At 41.5% G+C, this 21254-nt stretch overlaps 2 protein-coding genes across 3 annotated transcripts in view; one reads left to right on the top strand and one right to left on the bottom strand.

Moving 5' to 3' along the window:
- Positions 1–21254, bottom strand: part of cep135 (centrosomal protein 135) — a 165368-nt gene that overhangs the window by 56781 nt on the left and 87333 nt on the right. For both annotated transcript variants that reach the window (XM_078548085.1, XM_078548094.1), the window contains exons 13-15: positions 14870–15013; positions 12408–12485; positions 8727–8878 (exon numbers count right to left, since the gene is read on the bottom strand). In XM_078548085.1, coding sequence (XP_078404211.1) covers positions 8727–8878; positions 12408–12485; positions 14870–15013 — 374 coding nt within the window. The remainder of the gene's footprint in view (positions 1–8726; positions 8879–12407; positions 12486–14869; positions 15014–21254) is intronic.
- LOC144684389 (histone H2B-like) lies at positions 15681–16097 on the top strand. The gene has a single exon (XM_078548106.1). The coding sequence runs from the start codon at positions 15701–15703 to the stop codon at positions 16076–16078; it is 378 nt and encodes a 125-aa protein (XP_078404232.1). The 5' UTR covers positions 15681–15700; the 3' UTR covers positions 16079–16097.

The raw sequence follows: 21254 nt of genomic DNA, 5'->3' as shown, positions 1-21254 counted from the left end.
AAGGAACGGCAATACAGTTCTAAGTCAGGATGGTGTGTGGCCTGGAGGGAAATTTGCAAGTGATGGTGTTCTCATGCATCTCCTTGTGGATGGTAGAGGTTGCGGGTTTGGAAGGTGCTGTTGGAAGATAGCCTTTCTGTTACCTCTTCAAAGAATTTAGTATATTTAGTTGAGCATGAACTGCCCTTTTGGAATCTGTGCCGAATAATCTACTATACAAGACTGCTGTTTTCTACTTCAAAATATAAAAGTAACCCAGAATCGAATATCACAGTATCTTGAGAAAAATAGAAAAATAGAAAATTCTACAGGACCCATTAACTTCCATATCTGAATTCCCAGTGTGTGTTCTGGCATGGGAGGGCTCTGTGTTGGGAGCACAGCTTGGTAAAAATGTAGCCTGATACCTGAAAAATCTTGAACATTAATTTCTTGCAAAAATCTTAGTGTAGTGCATCTGCTTGAATGTTTACTTGTTTCTGGGACACATCTTCAGGGGTCATACAAATAATGAGAAAAACTACAGTATATACTTTTTACATACTTCATTGTCAACTGTTTCTCAATACTGACATCACAGATAACTGGATAAAGTAATGAGCTTTTTAAATTCAAAATAAAGAAATGCAACACTTGCATTTATACCTTATCTCATGTTAAAACTTCTCCAGATATTTCATGCAGTTAGTTATGTTTGGACTAACACCCAACACAGAAATTGTCTGTAGGCAATAAGGGTATAATAAACAAACATTGAAATAAAAGGCCGATCCAACTGATCAAACACGTTTCTTTCCATATCATCAACCCATGCATGAGCTTAATCCAACTCATTCTCTTCTGAGGAAGAATTCTGGAACGTAACCATATGCTGTACATTATTCATACTTAACCTCTTGCCTTCCTAGTCATAACATTTCCATGGCTCCAGCAGCTTAAAAACTAGGCACACATAATTCAGGCTACTTCTATTTCCTGCAACACTGATTCCATTCCAAACCAGATATATAAAATATTCAGGTTTTTTTTCAATAAAAGGTATTAAACAAGATTTGAGATTAAAAGAACTGTTTCGTACTCAAAATGGTGAACACATGGAATCAACTCCCGTCTACAGCAATTAATTGAATTCCATGTGTGCTCTGCTTGAAGGCAGGTCCTTGGTTCGTTGTCTGCTGATGCCATTGGCATTTCCCTTGACAGTTTTTGTCAGTGGAGGTTTGCAATTGCCTTCCACTCTTGGGACAAAGCAAGGAGCAGGTCCCAAGTCTATCGCAGGCAGAATGGGAAGTGAATCCGTGCTGTTGGCGTTATTCTGAATGACACGCTAACTACCTATCCAACTGAACTAGCCAGCACCCCACAGGACTTAATGCTGTTCTGGGCATATGAGTATATAAAAGAATAAAAGATACTCACAAATCCTTAATCATTTTTCAGCATTCTTCAATCATGCATGTCAGCATGAAGATCCAATCAGCGCTGTGACAGAGTTCTGTCCTGCTTCATTTTATGAGACCTTATTTTTATATTTTCTTTATGGGAATTCACAGCTTGCCGGAATTGTGGTCACTTTAAATTGATTACAGTAGTTGCAAGCAGCCAATCCAGGTGGAGCACACACATCTAGAACAGAACTCTTATCCTTTGTGCCTCCTATCTATGGAGAATGGTTGACATGGTTTTTCCCTTCTCAACATCTTATAGTTACATCTGAAAGAAGGGGCACACAACTATGTCCCTAGCTCTAGACAGTGGAAGTTCTCAACAAAGAGTTGACTCATGGCTTATTCAGGTAATGTAAACAACTAATGTTGATCACCAGCTGTATATCACCTGTGCAATTATATCACAGAATCACAGAATTTTAACGGCACATTGTGTCTGCACTGGCTCTCCAAATGAGCATTATGACCTAGTGCCATTGCCCTGCCTTTTCCCCGTACACCTGCACATTGTTTCTATTCAAATAATCATCTAATGCCCTCTTGAATGCCTCAATTGAACTTGCCTCCACCACAATTCCAGGCCACTGGAAGATCCACCAGCTGATTATATCTGTCTCAACATTCAATCAAACTCTGTTTTGTCCAGTTAAAAGTTATTCTGAGCACAAAGCCCAGGTAGATTTAAAGTCCATTTTGATTAATGATATTATATCCAGAAGTTGCCAAGAATAGACAGAGTTTTTATTAGGCACCTGTCTACTTTTTCCGAGAGTGGAGATTAACAGAGAGCTCCAGGGATGATTCGCTCTAATCTAAAATGTCTCACCACAGGCATGGTCCAAATTAGGAGTGTTATTTCTCAGATCTGTGACAGATATCATGAAACAAGAGTTGATTTTGCTTTTATTTAATTGTGTATGCCGGGGTAGCCCTGCACAAATTGTAACAATTAAACTCATTCTTGACCGTATTCCCCACATTTTTCAGTCATCTGTCTCAACATGAAGATCTGGTCATAATTTACATTCTTTTTGGGAGCTACACTGACTTTCCAACAAATTTCCACAGAGGTTTTTGTATTTGATTCAGGAACACTATAATAAACACCTTCAGTGGCACACTGCCACTTGCATTCTTACATTCCTTCCTGTTCCTGCTGGCATAATGGAATTATTGTTAGTTTCCAAACGGTAAGTTCTTTCTTGTTTGTCCAGAATAGTTGGATGATATAATGAAGCTCTTTCACAACCTTAGTTCATCTAGACTTCATCGTTCAGTTTTTCCAACAATTCAACATAAACCTGAGGCTTTCCCTTTCCTTATCTGCCATACCATCTGCTCCACTTCTCCCAATACTTCATTCTGCAGGAACAGAGAAATATTATGATACTTGAAATGGAGAGTTTATAAAGCTTGTGCCTGGTTCACATTTTTGTGGTCCTGAGAACTGGCTACACAGAAGGGTACAAAGAAGAGACTTTGTTTTTGCAGCAAGCTATGGATAGAGGATACAGAGCACCAGTGCCAACAAATTTGAAGTAATTGTCTATGTGCAACAACAAAGCTTTTTTCAAGAATAAGTTGAACGTGCATTACTGTTGAAGATTTCCACTTTGGGCAGGTGAAATAATGGATTCCAGCTGGTAAAATAGCACATGCAAACCCAAAGCCATGAAGGTGGAGCTTTATGAGAAAATATGATTACAAGAATGGCAAAAGATAAAGGTGAAAATGTGACAATAGGTTCTTGTGATAGTTAAGCCTATCTTAATTATGACTGAATTTGTAGAATTGAAATATTTTGTAATTATATTTCATGTCTGAACTGCACAAAAGATAAAGTCACCCTTTTGCAGCTTAAGGAAATATTGTCTTTGAGTCAGTTATTTGTTGGTCTGTCAGTTTCAGCTGGTCCCTGCTCCTTAACCACAACTCACTATCAACCCAATACCAGGGCTGCAATGGATGACATCAAGAGATATCAAAATCAACTACAATTATATATATATTATTATATATATATATATATATATATATATACAATAAGACCATAAGATATGGGAGCAGAAATTAGGATATTCGGCCCATCAAGTCTGCTCCGCCATTCAATCATGGCTGATAAGTTTCTCAATCCCATTCTCCCGCCTTCTCCCCATAACCTTTGATCCCCTTACCAATCAAGAACCTATCTATCTCGGTCTTAAATACACTCAATGACCTGGCCTCCACAGCCTTCTGTGGCAATGAATTCCATTGATTCACCACTCTCTGGCTAAAGAAGTTTCTCCTCATCTCTGTTCTAAAAGGTCTTCCCTTTACTCTGAGGCTGTGCCCTCGGGTCCTAGTCTCTTCTACTAATGGAAACATCTTCCCCACGTCCACTCTATCCAGGCCTTTCAGTATTCTGTAAGTTTCAATCAGATCCCCCCTCATCCTTCTAAACTGCATCGAATATAGACCCAGAGTCCTCAAACGTTCCTCATATGTTAAGCCTTTCATTCCTGGGATCATTCTCGTGAACCTCCTCTGGACCCTCTCCAGGGCCAGCACATCCTTCCTGAGATACGGGGCCCAAAATTGCTCACAATATTCTAAATGTGGTCTGACCAGAGCCTTATAAAGCCTCAGCAGCACATCCCTGCTTTTATATTCTAGTCCTCTCGAAATAAATGCCAACATTGCATTTGCCTTCCTAACTACCGACTCAACCTGCAAGTTAACCTTAAGAGAATCCTGGACTAGGACTCCCAAGTCCCTTTGCACTCCAGATTTCTGAATTCTCTCCCCATTTAGAAAATAGTCTATGCCTCTATTCTTCCTACCAAAGTGCATGACCTCACACTTCCCCACGTTGTATTCCATCTGCCACTTCTTTGCTCATTCTCCTAGCCTGTCCAAATCCTTCTGCAGCCTCCCCACCTCCTCAATACTACCTGTCCCTCCACCTATCTTTGTATCACCTGCAAACTTAGCCAGGATGCCCTCAGTTCCTTCATCTAGATCATTAATGTATAAAGTGAAAAGTTGTGGTCCCAACACTGACCCCTGCGGAACTCCACTAGTCACCAGCCGCCATCCTGAGAAGGACCCCCTTATCCCTACTTTCTGCCTCCTGCCAGACAGCCAATCTTCTATCCATACTAGTACCTTGTCTCTAACACCGTGGGCTCTTATCTTACTGAGCAGCCTCCTGTGCGGCACCTTGTCAAAGGCCTTCTGGAAGTCCAAATAGATAACATCCATTGGCTCTCCTTTGTCTAACCTACTCGTTACCTCCTCAAAGAATTCTAACAGATTTGTCAGGCATGACCTCCTCTTGATGAAACCATGCTGACTTTGCCCTATTTTATCATGCACTACCAAGTATTATGAAATCTCATCCTTAATAATGGACTCTAAAATCTTACCAACGACCGAGGTCAGGCTAATCGGCCTGTAATTTCCTGTCTTTTGCCCCACTCCCTTCTTAAACAGGGGGGTTAACATTAGCGATTTTCTAGTCCTCTGGGACCCTCTCTGACTCCAGTGATTCCTGAAAGATCACCACTAATGCCTCCACTATCTCTTCAGCTATCTCCTTCAGAACTCTGGGGTGTAATCCATCTGGTCCAGGTGATTTATCCACCTTCAGACCTTTCAGTTTTCCTAGCACCTTCTCCTTGGTAATGGCCACCATACTCACCTCTGCCCCCCGACTCTCTTGAACTTTGGGGATGTCACTCGTGTCTTCCACTGTGAAGACTGACGCAAAGTACCTATTCAGTTCCTCCGCCATTTCTTTGTTCCCCACTACTTCTCCAGCGTCATTTTCCAGCGGCCGAATGTCCACTTTTGCCTCTCTCTTACCCTTTATATATCTAAAAAAAAACTCTTGCAATCTTCTTTTATATTACTGGCTAGTTTACCCTCATATTTAATCTTCTCCCTCCTTAATATACAAACTTATACAATTTTATTATGGAAAAATGGGTGAGTAAGAGCAATGTGGGCCCCTTAATTGTCAGTGTGATATTATAAATTAAAATAAGGAAATGGCGGATATGTTAAATTAATTACTTTGCAGAGTGTTTATAACAGAGAGGAGGATGGCAGGAACTAATATTGAATCAGGGACAGAAACTCACCATAATTAATGTAAACAAACTAAGGGTAATAAGGAAAATAGCACTAAGGCATGACAAATCCCCTGAACCAGATGGTTTCCATCCCTGGGTTTTAAAGGATGCAGTTGCTCCAAAGTTCCCTCAACTTGAGAACCGTTACTTTAGATTCGAAAATTGCAGGTTAGTCCACTATTTAAGAAAGGTGAGAGGTGGAAGCCAAGGAATAGACCAATTAGCTAAGCATCTCATTTCGGGAATTAAAGGTGGAGTGACTGAACACAGGGGACACAGTTTGCGAATAAGAGGTCTCCCTTTTAAGATGGCAACGAGGAGAAATGTTTTGCTCTGAAGGTCGTTAGTATGTAGAATTTTCTTCCCCAGGAAGCAGAGACTGTGTCACTGAATTTATTCAAGGCTGAGTTATATAGATTTTTGACAAGGGGGGCAGACAGGAAAATGGAGTTGAGACCACAACCAGATCAGCCAAGATCTTATCGAGTGGTGGAGCAGGCTGGAAAGGCCGAATGGCCTATTGCTGCTCTAAGTCCTATGTTCAAGTGAGGCCAGGGATCAGTCATGATCTTATTAAATGGCAGAGTAGGCTTGAGGCTCGACCTACTTCTGCTCTTATGTTCTTAAAAGGTGAAAAGCTACAAGCAGTGGAAGTTCAAAGAGAGTTGAGGTCCAAGTATAGATCATTAAAATGTCATGGGTAGGGGCAAAGAAATAATAGAAAAGGCTAACGGAATGCTGGCCTTCATATCTAGCAGACTAGAATACAAGGGGGTAGAAATTATGCTGGCGCTATACAAGTTATGCCCTGGAGCACTGTGTTTAGTTCTGGGTTCTATACGCTAGGAGTAATATATCAGTTTTGGAGGGAATGCATCGTAGATTTACTAGAATGCTATCTGGGGACCAAGGGTTAAATCATGAGGAGAAATTGCACAAACTTGGGTTGCATTCCCTGGAATTTAGAAGGCTTAACCATGATCCAATCAAAGTTTAAGATATAAAGGGGAATTGATAGGGAAAAATAGACAGAAACCTTTTCTGTTGGTTGGGAATCTAGAATGGTGGAGTGGGGAGGCAGGAGGTTCAGAGTCTAAATATTAGAGCCAGACCTTTCAGGAGTGAAACCATGAAAAAATTCTACACACAAAATGTGGCAGAAATTTTGAACTCTCTTCTGCAAATGGCAGGTGATGCTGGGTCAATTGTTAATTTTAAGTCTGAGATTTGGATAGGTTTCTGTTAACCAAAGGTTTTAAGAGATACAGGGAAAAGACAGATATATGGAGTTATTTTGAACAGGCTCGAGGGGGTACATGGCCTATTCCTGTTCCAATGTTCTTATCATAAAGCAGTTTCAAAGTGATGTTTTTCCTGTGTACATGCTTTCTACCTTTCCCAGGTCTTCCAGAATATCGGGAGCAATTATTGGAGACCACCTTGTTTATAAATTTGGAATAAAATGCTAGTCTCATTGATAATGATCATGAGCCTACTGGGTTGTTGTAACAACCCATCTGGTTCACTAATGTCCTTCAGGGCAGGAAATCTGCCGTCCTTACCTGGTCTGTCTGCATGTGACTTCAGACCAACAGCAATGTGGCCGATTAACTGCCCTCTGAAAAGGCCTAGCAAGCCACACAGTTGTAGGTGGCGCACCACCATTTGCTCAGGGGTAATTAGGGATGGGAAATAACCCAGGAATAAATAAAAAAAGCCTGTTGATGGCAGGCAACAAATCAAGGAAATAGGACCAGAGTATACACTCAGAATGCTGTTGCATGCAATAATGAAAGAATTAGCGTAATAGCAGATAAGCTTTAATGGGCCAGACCATTGTGGTTGTTGAAGTCTAATCATCTTAGCCCCAGGACATCGCAGCAGGAATTCCTCGGGGTGTGTCCTAGGCCCAACCATCTTCAGCTGTTTAGCCAATGACCTTCCCTCCATCATAAGGTGTGTGGGGATATTAGATTGCAGTTTTCAGTTCCATTTGTGCTCTTCATTTTATGAACAATCCATGCCCACATGCAGCAAGACCTGGACAACATTTAGGCTTGGCCTGATAAGCAAATAAAGTTCACGCCACACAAGTGCCAGACAATAGCTATCTCTAACAAGAGAAAGTTTAGCCATCTTCCCGTGATATTGATTGGCATTGCTATTTTTAAATACCCCCATCATTAATATCCTGGGGATCACCACAGACGAGTATAATTTCACTGGATGAGCCATATATATACTGTAGCAATGGGCAAGTAAGAGGCTGATAATTTAGCAGTGATTTACTCAGCTCCTGGCTCTACAAAGCCTTTTAACCCCTCTACATGGCACAAGTTAAGTGTATGAAGGAATACTCCCCACTTGACTGAATTAGTGCAGTTGCAACAGCACTCAAGAAGTTTGACAGCATCCAGGATAAAGCAGCCCATTTGACTGGCACCCCTTTCACTAGGCTGCAGCAAGTGCCATTTACAAGGTTCACTGTAGTAACTCATCAAAGCAAAGTACCTCCAAAACCTGCAATGTCTACCACGTAGAAGGACGATGCCTGCAGATATATGGGGCCATCCAAGTTCCCCTCAAACTCACACACAATGCTGACTTGGAACTTTCTCACTGCTTCTTCATCATTGCTATGTCAAAATCCTGGAACTCCCGTCCCACCAGCACTATGGGAGTATCTTCACCACATGGACTGCAGAGGTTCGAGTTGGTGGCTGCTCACTGCACTTTCTCAAAGGCGATTCAGGAGATACTGGCCTTGGCAGTAACATGCACAACCATGAACGAATAAAAAAAAACCTCTATTGATCAGTATTGTCATGAACATGATAGTGGGCATCCATTGTTTCATATAAAATTGAAGAACCATCAGGCCAAAACATACTAGGTTAATATTTATTTCCATGAACATTGGCACAGATTAGCTAGTAAACAGAAATTGCAGATGACTGCAACACCCGGATGAACACAGTATGGCCCTTTGATCAGTGTGACAAACAAGAATTCAGAGGACTGATTGTACTAAGCAGGAGCCGCTATACCAGCATGCTGAACAGGAGCTTTCTCACAATACCATTCCACAAATTTAAAATGATACACAGTGACATTAGTTTTTCAAACCAACAAATGAATATCATACCACAAAAATAACACCAACCTAACTGAATTCAGCTCTGCCTTCTGCTGAGCAACATTGTCACTGGCCTGCAACAGTTTTTGTGACTGACACTTGGTCTTTTCTTCAAGTGCTGCTATGTCTTCCTTTTGTGTTGCTAATTTCTTCCTGAGGGTGAAGCATTCATTATCAAGCTGCACAAAAATAAAAACAGAAAATATACAATAACAATCTGCATTTATATAGTTCTTTCAATATTAAAAAAAAATCACAAGGCAGTTCAGAAGCATAAGAAGCCAGAGGAAGAGTGCTTCAGAGATCAGGGAGTGGTAGGACAGGAGAAGGTTACAAAGAACAGAGGGGTAAGGTTATGAAGGGATTTAAACAATACTGGTGTCATTAAATTTGGAGCACTGGGATCCACTGTAGATCAACAAGGACAAGGGTGAACAGTGAGCGGCACATAATTGCAGGTTGGGATACAGACAACTGAGTTTTTGTTAAGCAGGAGGAAGGTGGTTGCTGTCCAGAAGAGCATCGGAATAGTTGAGTCTGGAGGTGACAAAGGCTCGGAAAATTCCAACAGCTGATGGGTGAAGATTAGAGCAGAGATGGAAGTAGGTGATCTTTGCAGTGAACATGATATTGCTTTGGAAACTCAAGTCAGGGCCAAATGGATGCACAGGCACCAAACAGTTCAGCCTGAGACAAAGGTTGCTGAGAGGTTAAGTTGGAAGGGGGAGGTGGGAGGGAATAATGAATTATGGTCACAGTCACAAAGAATGTAATTTGTTACTTTGGTTAGGGCCATTTTGGTGCTGTGGCAGGATCAGAAACCTGATTGGAGAGAGGGGTTGCGGGAAAGACAGGGCTTTGAAGAAGAAACGTGGGCAGGAGATGAGGCCACATTCTGCAAGGGTGGAGATTTAAGTATTGTTTTTAATTGAGCAACGGGGAAATTGTGACAGTTTTGACAGTGAAGGACACAGTACCCACGAGAGGAAATCACTTACAATATCAGCTAGCATGGGACTGAAAAAAGAATTTGGATCATAAGCAATAGTAAAGTGGGAGCAAGGAGTAGAAGCTAAGTCTCATTAGGCAAGGTGTGCTTGCAGAGGGTATGAGGGGAGATAGGAGAGAAACTAGGGCACTACTTCAGGTTTAGAGCATGGAGAACTTGGAGGCTTAGTGACAAGGCTGTTCAGGAGGTTCTTGTGCTTGGAAGGGAAAGGGAAGAGGGGTTTAAGGAGCCATTTGGTCCTGAAAGAAGCCAGAGTTTCTCTTTGTTCTGCATGATAACCCTAAAAACAAGGATGAGAATTTTAAAATCATGCCGCTGTTCCACCAGGAGCCCTATTAGCAGAAGAGAGATGCCCAATAGCACTTAATGTGGTCCAGCCAGATCTGCTAATAGAATTCTAAACCTGTTGTAGGTTTAGTGCCCTTGGACTTGAGGGAGGAAAGATGAAGAAATGAAAGGGCTGAGACACAGCAGGGGTCCTTCTGTAGACAAATCATCAATGTGGAAATGAGAGGGTGCATCAACAGATGAATTAATGAGAGCCTCAGCTCATCTGCTGCTGAAACCTTCAGACTTCCCTTTGTCACTTCTAGACTTGACTATTCCAATGTACTTCCAGCTGGCCTCCCACATTCTATCCTCTGTAAACTTCAGGTCATTCAAACTCTGCTGGAAACGTCCTAATTTGCACCAAGTTCTGTTCATCCATCACCCCTTTGTTCACTGATGTACACCGGCTCCTGGTTAAACAGTGCCATAATTTTAAAATTCTCATCCTCGTTTTCAAATCCCACCATGTCCTCAGCCCTTCTTATCTCTCCAGCCTCGGGACTCTCTGAAATATCTGTTCTCCAGCATGGATTTCTTAAGGGAAAATAGTGTTTAACTAACTTGCTGGAGATTTTTGAAGACGTGATGGTGAGGGATGAAGACGATACTCTCTATGTGATGTATATGGGCTTCCAAAAGACATTTTACACAGTACTGGATGACAGGCTGTGAGCAAAGTTATAGCTCATGGAATAGAAGGGAAAGTAGCAACACGGATACGAAATTGGTTGAGTGATAGGAAACAGCAAGGAGCAGTTCATGGATTCTTTTTGGGCTGGAGGAAGGATTGTAGTGGAGTTCCCCAGGGCTCAGTGTTAGGGCCCTTGCTTTTCCTGATATATTTTATTGAACTATACCTCGGTGTACAGGGCACAATTTCAAAATGTGCGGATGATACGAAACTTGGAACCATTGTGAACTGTGAGAAGTATAGTGTAGAATTTCAAAGGGACATAGACAAGTTGGTGGAATGGGCAGACAGGTGGCAGATGAAGTTCAATGCAGAGAAATGTGAAGAGGTTCATTTTGTTAGGAAGAACATGGAGAGACAATATAAAATAATAGGGTACAACTCAGTTATGAAGATAGATTGTTGAAGTTAAGATTGTTTCATTATTGAGATTATATTCTAAGAAAACAATTAGTAAAATGTTGCAATTTAATCTCAAAGCTTTTGAAGATCATTTAACAGTTTTGCTGTTATAAGACCATAAGACATAGGAGCAGAAATTAGGCCATTCGGCCATCGAGTCTGCTCCGCCATTCAATCATGGTTGATAAGTTTCTCAACCCCATTCTCCCGCCTTCTCCCCATAACCTTTGATCCCCTTACCAATCAAGAACCTATCTATCTCGGTCTTAAATACACTCAATGACCTGGCCTCCACAGCCTTCTGTGGCAATGAATTCCATTGATTCACCACTCTCTGGCTAAAGAAGTTTCTCCTCATCTCTGTTCTAAAAGGTCTTCCCTTTACTCTGAGGCTGTGCCCTCGGGTCCTAGTCTCTCCTACTAATGGAAACATCTTCCCCACGTCCACTCTATCCAGGCCTTTCAGTATTCTGTAAGTTTCAATCAGATCCCCCCTCATCCTTCTAAACTGCATCGAATATAGACCCAGAGTCCTCAAACGTTCCTCATATGTTAAGCCTTTCATTCCTGGGATCATTCTCGTGAACCTCCTCTGGACCCTCTCCAGGGCCAGCACATCCTTCCTGAGATACGGGGCCCAAAATTGCTCACAATATTCTAAATGTGGTCTGACCAGAGCCTTATAAAGCCTCAGCAGCACATCCCTGCTTTTATATTCTAGTCCTCTCGAAATAAATGCCAACATTGTATTTGCCTTGCTAACTACCGACTCAACCTGCAAGTTAACCTTAAGAGAATCCTGGACTAGGACTCCCAAGTCCCTTTGCACTCCAGATTTCTGAATTCTCTCCCTATTTAGAAAATAGTCTGTGCCTCTATTCTTCCTACCAAAGTGCATGACCTCACACTTCCCCACGTTGTATTCTATCTGCCACTTCTTTGCTCATTCTCCTAACCTGTCCAAATCCTTCTGCAGCCTCCCCGCCTCCTCAATACTACCTGTCCCTTCACCTATCTTTGTATCATCTGCAAACTTAGCCAGGATGCCCTCAGTTCCTTCATCTAGATCATTAATGTATAAAGTGAAAAGTTGTGGTCCTTCATAGTGCATTTCAAATCAGCTTTAACTAGTCATTCTCAACCACTCAATATACAACAAATGTTCTTCTAAGTGGCCCTATACAACATAAATTCTGTGTTGAAGTATTCAGACTACAAAATGTATCCAGGTTATCTACGAAACCATCATTAAGATTGTTTGCCTTGAGATACTTACTTCACACGTTTTAGTTTCTAACTGTGATATCTTCTGTTCCATCTGTTTTGTGTTAAGATCAGCTGTTTCAAGGATGCCCTAGTAAGGAAATGCAGTTTAAATACTTACAATATGGCAGAACTCTAGGAAATCAATCTTGTATACTATTTCAGGAAGGAGTCAATCATTCAAATCTAATCAGTCATTGAAAACAGAGGATACTTAATAGATACCTCCACATCAGAACATTTCTATTTTTAACAAGTCCTTTTGGTATCAAATTCTGTGCACATCAAAGGGACGTACGGTAGATATAGCATAAGACTGTAAGATGTAGCAGCAGAAAAAGGCCATTTGGCCCATCGAGTCGATCCTGGCTGATCTGATAATCCTCAATTCCACTTTCCTGCCTTTTCCCCATAACTCTTGATTTCCTTACTGATTAAATATCTATCTTCGCCTTGAATGCACTTAACGACCCAGTTTCTACAGCCCTCTGTGGTAAAGAATTCCATAGTTTAACTACCCTCTGAGAGAAGGAATTCCTCCTCATCTCTATTTTAAATGGGCGCCCCCTTACTTAGAGATTATGCCCTCTCGTCTTAAGACACTCCCACAAGGGGAAACAACCTCTCAGCATCTACCCTGTCAAGCTCCTCAAAAATCTTATATGTTTCATTTTTGCCTGTCATTCTTCTAAACTCCAAAGAGTACAAGCCCAACCTACTCAACCTCTCCTCATGAGAAAATCCCTCTATACCCGGAATCAACCTAGTGAACCTTCTCTGGACTGCCCCCAATGTCGGTATATCTTTCCTTAGATAAGGGGACCAAAACTGTTCACAGTGCTCTAGGTGTGGTCTAACTAGTTCCTTGTATAGTTTTAGCAAGGCTTCCCTATTTTTATACTCTAGTCCCTTTGAAATAAAGGCCAACATTCCATTTGCTTTCCCTATTACCTGCTGAATTTGTATGTTAGTTTTTTGGGGTTCATGCATAAGGACTCCCAAATCCCTCTGTGCTGCAGCCTTCTGCAGTCTTTCTCCATTTAAATAATATTCAGCTCCTCTATTCTTCCTGCCAAAGTGCATAACCTCACATTTTCCCACATTGTATCCCATCTGTCACTTTTTTTGCCCACTCACTTAACCTGTCTATATCACTCTGTAGACTCCTTGTGTCATTCTCATCACTTGCCTTCCCACTTATTTTTGTATCATCTGCAAATTTGACGATAGTACATTCACTTCCCTCATCTAAGTCATTAATATATATTGTAAAAATTGAGGCCCCAGCACTGATCCCTGTGGCACGCCACTAGTTACAGGTTGCCATCCTGAAAATGCCCCTCTTATCCCAACTCTCTGTCTTCTATTAGTTAGCCAATCCTCTATCCATGCTAATGTACTACCCCCAACACCACGGGCTCTTATCTTATTAAGTAGCCTTACGTCCAGTACCTTATCAAACGCCTTTTGGAAATCCAAATATATTACATCTACTGGCTCCCCTTTATCTATCCTGCTAGTTACCTCCTCAAAAAATTCTAATAAATTTGTCAGGCATGATTTCCCCTTCATGAAGCCATGCTGACTCTGCTTGATTAGATTATGTAATTTTAAATGCTCTGCTATTACCTCCTTTATAATAGACTCTAACATTTTCCCAATGACAGATGTTAAGCTAAATGGCCTATAGTTACCTGTTTTTTGTCTCCCTCCCTTTTTGAATAAGGCATGTGATGATTCCTCTTCTTTCCCTCAATAAGTCTCAGCCTCAAAACTGCTATGATATGACATTTCCTATTTATCAAGCTAGGCATTGTACAATCTCTCAAGAAGGAGAATGTCAATCAGTGCCAAATGAGGGGAAAATTTTCAAAGGGCCCATTACCACCAGGAACTGGTACCACCCTTAAAGTTAGGATACTTTAATTCCATTACTCTAGGTCGGATTTCAACCCAGTGTCCATTTTATCCTGAAATCCAGAATTGGGAATTCTCACTCCTAATGTGCAGCAAAGTTTCTGAAGCATCAGATGCGGTCCAGAATGTTTGTGAGGGCAAATGGAGGTAGAGCAGAATGATTTGAGGCATCCACAATAAAAATGCTCCAATCGTAACATATCTGATATTTTAAAGTTTAAGATCAGAAAACATCAAGTAGAGGAGTTTAACGAAATTTAAGAAAAAACTATGAAACATGGAAAAAAATACATAAAAGACCCCTGCAAAATAAAATGAACAATGTTAGAGATACATTTAGTGGAACAGCCAAGTTGATGATAAATACAAAAACTGACACACAAAAAAACTGCATTGTACATTATGTGAGGATAGGTCCCTCTAGTGGCAGTAAATGTTTGTCAATTACACCATTTGAAAAACAAGTGAAATGATCATTGTCACACTTTAAATAATTAAAATGTTAAGTATTAAATAAGGTTATTTCACGAAGTCATTCAGTTTTATTTAATTAAATACCTTCATTCTCTCTCTCAAATTCTCTTTCTCGGCTGCCATTCTTTTCAGTTCTGCTTTAGCTTCATCTCTTTCTTCTTCTATACGCATTTGGCAGATTGGTGATATTAGCACTTCCTTTTTTAATTTGTTCAACTCATCTTGATTCTAGAAGTAATTCCCATTTAAGGCAAGTAGGAAAAATAAATCACGTTTTGTAACAAACTTCAAATTATTTAAATTAAGCTTATTCTTAGGTGAGCAGTATAACTGATAAACTTGAGAGCATCCAAAACTCTGCTGTCTCTTAATTCACAGCAAGTCCTGTTTCCCTATCATACTTGTGTTTGTTGATCTACGTTGGCTCCTAGTTAAACAACGCTTTGATTTTAAGATTCTCATTCTTGTTTTCAAAACCCTCAAGGGCCTCACCTCTTCCTATCTCTGTAATCTCCTCCAACTCCACAATCTTCCGAGATACCTGTGTTCCTCTAATTATGGTCCCTAATTTAATTGCTCCACCATTGGTGGCTGCAGTCCAGGTGTCTGGGCCCTATGCTCTGGGGTTCCCTTCCTACACCTCTCAATCTCACTTTCCTCCTTTAAGATACTCCTTAAAACCAAACTTTTGGCCATCTGATCCAATAACTCCCTATTTGGCTTAGCATCAGGCCAAATGCCTCCCTCTGTGCTGTAACCATTCTGCGATTCTGTGTCATAATTTGTTTTATAAAGCCCTGTAAAGTGCCTTGGGTGTTTTATTGCATCAAAGACACTATGTAAATATATGTTTTTGTTGTTGGTACTAGTAGTACAGTGCTGTGCACTATTCTGTGTCTGAAATTGAGATTGAAGATGATTGAAGAGAAGAAGAAGCCAGTTGCTAAGAAGGGCGCCAAGAAAGCGGTGAGTAAACCGTCAGGAAAGGGCGGCAAGAAGCGGCGAAAGTCGAGGAAGGAGAGTTACTCCATCTACATCTACAAAGTGATGAAGCAGGTTCACCCCGACACTGGCATCTCCTCCAAGGCCATGAGCATCATGAATTCGTTCGTGAACGATATTTTCGAGCGCATCGCGGGTGAGGCTTCCCGCCTGGCCCATTACAACAAGCGCAGCACCATCAGCTCCCGGGAGATCCAGACTGCCGTGCGCCTGCTGCTGCCCGGGGAACTGGCCAAACACGCCGTGTCGGAAGGGACAAAGGCGGTGACCAAGTACACCAGCTCCAAGTAAAACCCCCGAACTGACTGAAAAACATATTACTGATGCATGTTGGTGCAAGGGAGCCAAGGTGTAAGGCATGTTGTGCACTCACTCAACACCATAATCAGCTAGGAAGCTCGGTGCTGAGAGCCTCCACATCAGGCACAGACTAGGTTCATTAAGGGCTCTCAAAATTAACATGCAAATGCTGAGTGTCCATCTTAACCTGGTGCTGCATAGTAGGCCAGTTCATCCACATTGAATCCCCACTTTTGAAGGGGAATCTGCTGTAGCTGAATATTGAACGAGTGATTTGATGTTTATTCACAATGTTTTGTTTCAGTACTAAAGCAACTTCAGATCTTCTTAAATCTGCAACTTGCTTCCCATATGGAGATGTTTGTCAAGAGTGTGAAGTCAAAATAGGTTTTCACTAGACATTCTTGTCTATTTGCAGTTTCTGGAGGAGGATAGGGAGCATTGGATCACTAGATAAATAAGGGTGTGGAGGAGACATTTGATCCATCTCAGTTCATCCCACCATTTACAGGGCTTTTGCCTTGGATGTCTAGTGTACAATAGGCTGTGAATTGAAATCCCATAGTCGCAAGTTGTGAAACTGAGTTTAATGCATCTGGTAAATTATGGGCTAGCACAAAGAAAATTGATCAAAGCTGCCAGAATCTTCCAAACTGGTGCACTACTGCCTTTTAGAAAAGGAAACCTAATCCTGTACCTGGACTAGACTGGCTGGAGTCATACCCAGGACAAAGGAGGGTGGTTATGTTGTGGTTTTTGGAGGCCAATCATCTCAGCCCTAGGACATCGCTGCAAGAGTTCTTCAGGTCCAACCATTTTCAGCTGCTTCAATTATCTTCCCTTTACCATTAGATCAGAAGTGAAGATGTTTGTTGGCGATCAGCATTCACAACTCCTCAAGATAATGAAGCAGTCTGTGTCTGCATACAGCATGACCTGCACAACATTGAAGTTTGTGCAGTTCAGTTGCAAGTAACATGCATGCCACACAAGTGCCAGGCAATGACCACTCCCAACAAGGGAAAGTCTAATCACCTCCCACTGATATTCAATGGCATTACCATTGTTGAATCTCCAACCATCGCCAACATCAACGTCGGGTCAAGGCCAGAAATGTAATTGGACCAGCCATATTAATACTGTGGCTAAGAGAGGTCAGAGGCTAGGAATTCTGGGGCATGTAACTCACCTCCTTACTCCCCAAAGCCTGTCCATCATCTACAAGGCACAAGTCAGGAGTGTGATGGAATACTCTCCACTTGCCTGGACGAGAGCAGCTCCAACAACATTCAAGGAGCTCGACACCATCCAGGGCAAAGCAGCCTGCTTGGATTGGCAACCCATCCACCACATTTAACATTCATGCTCTCCACCACTGGTGCACAGTGGCAACAATGCATGCCATGTACAATTTGCACTGTTGCAACTCACCAAGGCTCCTTTGACAGCACCTTCCAAATCCATGATCTCTACCACCTAGAAGGACAAGGGCAGTATGGGAACACCACCACCTGCAAGTTCCCCTCAAAGTCTCACCCCATCCTGACCTGAAAGCACAGTTGTTTCTTCACTGCTGCTGGGTGAAAATCCTGGAACTCCCTCCCTAATAACACTATGGATGTACCTACATGGACTGCAATGGTTCAAGAATGCGGCTCACCAACATGGTCTCGAGGGTAATTAAAGTTGAAAAATAAATGCTGGCCATGCCAGCAATGTCCACATTCTGTGAATGAATAAAGGACTATATATGTTGTTGTACCTTAAAGCATTCTCAAGTGCCCTAACACACTATCAAGTTGAAAAACAATTTTTAGAGAAATGTCAGACAATGTCCTAGTCATCAGGTCAGCCAATGCAGGGAATCCCAACCCAGTTAACCTTGCCAAAAGGTGACCAATTTGGGAGAGCTATCCCACAGGCCGGTGAACCAAAGTCCGACAGAATTATAATCAGAGTTATATCTACCAGCCAACTTCCCAAATTGCTGCTGTATCAACTAATGATTTTATGATCCTGAGCCTGCTATACAGACTGTTTTTGTAAGCAACCCTATAAGGTGAGAATCTCAAAGTTCAGGAGCTAAAGGAGCTTCCAAATTTGCCTTCCAGCCAGCCCATTCCTACTCACTGACACTCTATGTTTCAGTAACTGCTCCTTCCTGCAACCCACTCACTGTCCTTCCTGGAATGGGCATATCTGGTCAACTGCTTGCTGTTGTAGAAGAGGGTGAAGTTGATTGTGTTAAATGCTAGGATAAGGTCAGATATTGGGCTTTGTCACGTCCTGCTCTTGGGCATCTAAAATAATGGAACATATTTTAAAATGCTTCCTTAAAAGAGGCCTTACATGGCAAGACATTCTAATCTGTTAAACTGGAATGTGGCTGTACATGCAAGTGTGCAAGGGAATGAATGAAAGAGTTGAAAGAATGAAAACAAAACTATGGTACTAGCCACAAACATGGAGGGGAGGCTTCTGACTTTCTCCTCCCCACTCCCTTTACTGCTTCTAAGACTAGAATCAACATGGCTTGTAATGAGTCACAGATCTTTAAGAAATTATTCTTCTCTGATCTTAATTTGCTGCCACTTGTCATGTGTAGCCTTTTCCCGCAAGCATATATTTTAGGATGGGGAACTTGAGACACATGGATCACCCAAGCAGCCATCACAAAAGCCACCTTTGAAAGGCCATTGACTTGTAACAATAATTCTGTTTCTCTCACAATAGATGCTGCCAGGCCTGCTGAGCATTTCCTGCGTTTCCTATTTTTAGCAGCAGGCAACATGTGTTGGCAGTGTGCTGGGTGTTTGTTGCGTACTGCTTTTAATGAGACACAAGGCAAACACATCGACATGGCAGAAATATAGAAACATATATGGGCATGCTTGTGCAATTGGAAAGTGCAGAACAGTTACCCGATTGCTGACTATTCTCTCATTGTGAAGCTTTACAAAGCAGATAGTGAAGAGCTCCAAGGTGCATTGTTAGCATTGTTGTGCAATTAGGCAACGGGTGACCTTCTGAAGACTAACAAGCTCTTCCTCAAGACCCAAAATTGCTCTACATGTGAGATACTTTCAACCAGCTCTATCTATGCTACTCAAGGCCTATTCTTGACTGCAGAATGAGTCCAAAAATATCCACTTTTCTGTGCTTCATTGATTGAAGCTGTGTTAACTTGTGTCCTTGCTGACCATTTGACCTCTCCAAGTAGAACAGCTTAGGATGACCAGCTGCCCATAAAGAGCTAATGTCAGACAACTTGACTCTTCCAATATATTGTGTATTGCTCACTGGAACACCACCAAGTTATCTTAATGGGCTGGCCTTGAACCTCATGTGCTTCCAAGTGTGTGCAGTGTCCAAAGTTACAGTTGATACTGCTCTGGTGGGCTGGGAGTCAACACGCAGGTCAATTGAGCACAGGAGTTATGGGACTTGATGTATATTAGGATGTGGTTTTCAGAGATTTGGATGAGGTGAATTCAATAGGTTTGCCAGGTTTCAAATCTGCTGCAATCTTTGATATTATGGGTAAAATTATTGAAAAATGGAGAAAAACATCTTTTGATTCTATAACCTGCAGTCCATAATTTGATGACAATGTACAACAGCAATTACATTCTATCCAAGGCTTTTATAAGGTCAATGCAGGGAAGGATGCAAGTGAAGCAACACTTTTAGGTAAAGGCACAGCTTCATGAGCATCAATAAAGTACAGCATGATAAAGGAATCAGCAGAGAGGGCAGGCATGCTTGCTACAGTGCATATTTGGATGGTTTGTGTGGTTTCTTTTAGTTTGGTTAATTCGAAAAGGTCAACTTCTGGCATTGTCCAGCTGAGTGGGATCTAGTGGCATTCACCACCTTGGTTAACTTCCTATCTTTCCCTGCCTTTCTCCCTTTGGAGCCCTGCAGCGCTTGGTGACAAGTAGTTCCTCCCTATTTCCACTGCCCCAGTAGACAGCCTTGGCCTCTCTGCCCTCCAGCAGACCAGACAGCCATTCTGGAATCATCAATCTACTTTCCCTGCACATACAGTACAGAAACAGGGCATTCAGTCTCACCAGTCCATGCAGCATTCATGTTCTGCTTGAGCAGCCTCTGGGGCTTTTATCAGCCTAACCACCCATTCCCTTCTCCCTCATACACTTATTAAGTCACCCCTTAAATACATCTATACTATTCACTTTAACCACTTCCCGTGGTAGCAAGTTCCATATTCTCACCTTTCTCTGGGTGAAATAAAGGTTCTTCCGAACTTCTATTTTATTTCTTCGTAACTATCTTACATTAATGGCCTCTATCTTTCTTTTCATAAGTGGGAACATTCTGTGTTGAGTCTATCAAAACCTTTCATAAATTTAAAGACATCTATTCGACACTCCTCAGCATTCTCTTTTCAAGGGGAAAGAAATCCAGCCTGTTCTTCATCTCCTACAGTAGACCCCTGTATTTCTGGGTTTTGTGCTTGTAACTTTTTTTTTTGTACCCTCTCCAGTGCCTCTATGTTATTTTTATCATTAGCTAACCAGAATTGTATGCAGCATGCCTATACAAGTTTAGCATAACTTCTTTAATTTGAAATTATAGCTTCTCTATGGCTTTGTTAACCTGTGTTGCTATTTTTACAGATCTGTGTATCTGTACTTCCAAATCCCTTTGCTCCTCTACCCCATTTAAATTATTTTCATGGTAATATGTATTTCTTAGTAACTTAGTAGCCTATTTTACTTGCCAAAATGTAATACCTCATTTTTATTCATGTTCATTTGTCAACTATATACCCATCTGCAAGTTTATTATCTTATAACCTATTATCCTTCTCAGTATTAAATATTCAACCTCCTGCCAATTCAGCGTCATCTGCAAATTTAGAAATTGTGTTTTTGATTCCACATTATAAATCACAAAAATAAATTGAGAGCCGCAGGTCCAGGCATTGATCCTTGTGGAACACTACTGCCCACCTTCTGCCACCCTGAACAACTACTCATTACCCCTACTCTCTGCTTTCTGTTTTGAAGCCAGCTAGTTATCCATTCTGCTACAAAAATGATAATGATTATGCCTGCCCTTTTAAGCAGTTGCAGATCTTTAACTAATACTGTAGGGCTCTACTTCCAACTTCTTAATTGGAGAGCTCCCAATAAGAGGTGCT

The sequence above is a fragment of the Cetorhinus maximus genome, chromosome 1 (assembly GCF_964194155.1).
Source record: "Cetorhinus maximus chromosome 1, sCetMax3.hap1.1, whole genome shotgun sequence".
Taxonomy (NCBI): Eukaryota; Metazoa; Chordata; class Chondrichthyes; order Lamniformes; family Cetorhinidae; genus Cetorhinus; species Cetorhinus maximus.
Note: the sequence above shows the minus strand (reverse complement) of the source record. Positions and strands in the feature narration are given on the sequence as shown.

What these genes read in the sequence shown, in the direction of transcription:
- LOC144684389 (XM_078548106.1), top strand. Translation starts at nt 15,701, where the DNA reads ATGATTGAAGAGAAGAAGAAGCCAGTTGCTAAGAAGGGCGCCAAGAAA.